At 70.9% G+C, this 2,786-nt stretch overlaps 1 protein-coding gene across 1 annotated transcript in view; it reads right to left on the minus strand.

Annotated features, from left to right (window-relative positions):
• Positions 1–591: 591 nt before the first annotated feature.
• AURANDRAFT_72216 (hypothetical protein) overlaps positions 592–2,786 on the minus strand; it is a gene marked incomplete at both ends in the record, with an annotated part of 3,114 nt that continues 919 nt past the window's right edge. Inside the window, 3 exons of the mRNA XM_009041472.1 lie at positions 592–894; positions 1,070–1,801; positions 2,002–2,694. Of these exons, the coding sequence (XP_009039720.1) occupies positions 592–894; positions 1,070–1,801; positions 2,002–2,694 (1,728 nt within the window). The remainder of the gene's footprint in view (positions 895–1,069; positions 1,802–2,001; positions 2,695–2,786) is intronic.

Genomic DNA, 2,786 nt, shown 5'->3' on the forward strand with positions numbered 1-2,786 from the left:
TGTCGCCGTCGCCGTTCGCCGCCGCCGCCGGCGCGGCGTCCAACACGTCGAGGCTCACGACGGCCGCGCGGCCGAGCACCCGCAACAGCTTCTCGCGCTTCGCGCGCGTCGACGTCCGGTCCCGCGCCGCCATCTCCTCGATCTTGCGCTTCGCGACGGCCCGCTGCTGGAGGTGCTCCTCGCGCCGCTCGGCCGCCTCGACGTTCAGCCCGCGCGCCGTCGACTTGTCCCAGCGCAGGAGGATCTCCTCGCGCTTCACGCGCTCGTAGCCCTCGAGCGCCAGGGCGAAGAGGGCCTCGTTGAGCACGGGCACCAACAGATCCGCGGACTTGCAGACCTCGTGCGCCGCGTTGCGCACGTCGTTGCGGTAGCGCTCGTTGTACGCGAGGGCCTGGGGGGGGAAATCGGGGTCAATGGGCCGGGTAAATAAATGGGGCCGAATCTCGGTTCACAAGTTTGGGTACATGTGGCGGGGTACATGGGGGCGAATCTCGGCTCACAAGTTTGGGTACAGGTGGTTGGGTACATGGGGGCGAGTCTCGGTTCATTCCGGCGTAGAGGCGCGTCTGGCCGCACCTCCGTGCCCAGGAGTCAAACCACCGTAGAATTGACGCGGGCAACCACGTTGTCGAAGATGCGCTTGCACTCGGCGGCGAAGTCGCCCATGGTCTCGTAGGGCTCCAGCTGCTTGTCGTCGTCGATGCCCGCGGCGGCGGCGGCGGCGTCGAGCAGGTTCGCGCGGTCGCGCGCGCAGAGGCTCAGCCGCGCGTCGACGCGCTCGAGGCACGTCGGCTGCGACACGAACTGGCTGTAGTCGGGCACGCCGCGCCAGCACGGCTTCTCGAACCACTGGCTGTGCTTCTTCAGGTGCTGCTTCCGCACGCCGCGGAGGACCTGGCGGGGCGCGCGTCGCGAGGACTCGGTTTCGGGGGAGGCGAGCGTACGCGACCCGCTCTCTACAAGACCGGGCGGCGTCGGCGGCGCGGCGGAGGCGCGTACACGACCCGCTCTCCGGGGAAAAAAAACTCCCCGCTCTCCGGAAAAAAAAAACAGACGCCGCCGGCGTCACCTGCCGCGCCTCGCCGATGCCCTTGGGGTTGTACTTGAGCGTCGACGGCCAGACGGCCGCGTCGCGCGCGCGCCGCGCGTCGAAGCGCGCCTGGGCCCGCGGCGGGAGCTTGGGCTTCTCGATGCTCTTGCCCTTGGGCTTCTCCGGCGGCGGCGCGGGCGCCGGCGCGGCGGCGTCGCCCGCGAGCGCCGCGTCGACGGCTTCTTTATCCAAGGGCCGCGCCTCCGCCTCGAGCGCCTTCGCCGCCTCGGCCTGGGCCTTGCGCTTCGCCTCGCGCTCGAGCTCCGCGGCGTCGAGGACGACGGCGTAGTCGTCGCGGCAGACGCCGTTGCGCGTCGCCGCGGTGTCGCGCGTCGCCGCGGACGACGCCGCCGCGCCGTCCTCGTCCTTGAAGAACTCGAGGGCCCAGTGGTGGATGACGTGCTTCATGTGGGACGCGATGTCGACCATCTTGGCCGCCAGGTCGTCCTTGGGCCCGTTGACGCCCGTCGCCGCGTCCGCGTTGAACGCGATCGCGTTGTCGAAGACGAGGACCAGGTCGTCGACGACGGCCTGGAACGTCGCGTAGCGCCCGCCGTTCAGCTGGCGGTGCACCTGGCCCAGGTCCATGGGCCGGGCGATCTTGGCCAGGTACTCGTGGCGGATCAGCGGGAAGGCCTCGACGGCGGGCCGGTGCCAGCCGACGACCTTGCCGTAGTAGCCGTCGGGCTTGACCCACTCGTGCTTCCGGACCTGGGCAGCGAAAGAGTGATTCAACGTCGCTTCAACATGAGTGTTCCGCACGCGCGCGTTCCGGAAAAAGCATCCATGCTTCGAGGCCGTTCCGAGAGATGATCGCTCGTCCAAAAATCAGCCGGAACGAATGGAAAACGGCCGAGATCGGAGCCTTTGAAGTTGGGAATGTCGCTCTCTTTTCCTGCCCTGTTCCGGACCCGGTCGAAGAGGCGGTCGGCCTGGGCCACCCAGGGCTCCCGCGCCGCCGCGGGGCTCCGCGCGACGTCGCCGGGCGTGCGCTTCTTCTTCGCGGGCGGCGGGCTCGGCGACCGCCGCGCGGGCAACGCCGCGACGGCGGCCGCGACGTGCGCCGCCGACTGCTGCAGCGCGCTCGGCGGCGCGGGCGGCCGCGCGAGCTTCTTGATCTTCAGCTTGGGCACGGACTTGGGCGCCTCGACCGGCGCCTCGGCGAGGTAGGTGCGCAGCAAAGGTGCCAGTAAATCGGCCCCCTCGACGATCGCGCCCGCGATGGGCTTTTGCGAGCACCACGCCTCCGGCGCGCCCCGGTGCAGGAACTCGACGCGCGCCTTCCAGGCCCGCGCGTTCGCGAAGCACTTGGCCACGTCGTCGCCGAACGCCTGCAAATTTCGGTAGCCGCCGCCCCGCGCCTTGGCCTCGATGCGGTTGAAGTCGCGCGCGTTGTGCGCGCCGCCGATGGCCGTCGCGTACTCGCCCTGCTCCGGCGGCAGCATGTTCTCGTGGAGGAAGCCCAGGGCCGCCTCCTGGCCGTCGGGGTGCTTGACGGCGCGCAGCGCGTCCAAAATCTTGGCGGCCTGCTGGCCCACGGACCCCTTGAGGGCGAGCGCGGGCGGCCGCTCCGCCGGCGGCCTTTCCGACGAGCCCGCGCGCGCCTTCGGCGGCGGCTTCGCCGCGGGCGGTTTTGCGGACGGCGACGGCCGCCGGTCGTCGCGCTTCGCCGGCGCCTGGCCAGGTCGGGCAGCTT

Source organism: Aureococcus anophagefferens (genome assembly GCF_000186865.1).
Source record: "Aureococcus anophagefferens unplaced genomic scaffold AURANscaffold_21, whole genome shotgun sequence".
Classification (NCBI taxonomy): Eukaryota; class Pelagophyceae; order Pelagomonadales; family Pelagomonadaceae; genus Aureococcus; species Aureococcus anophagefferens.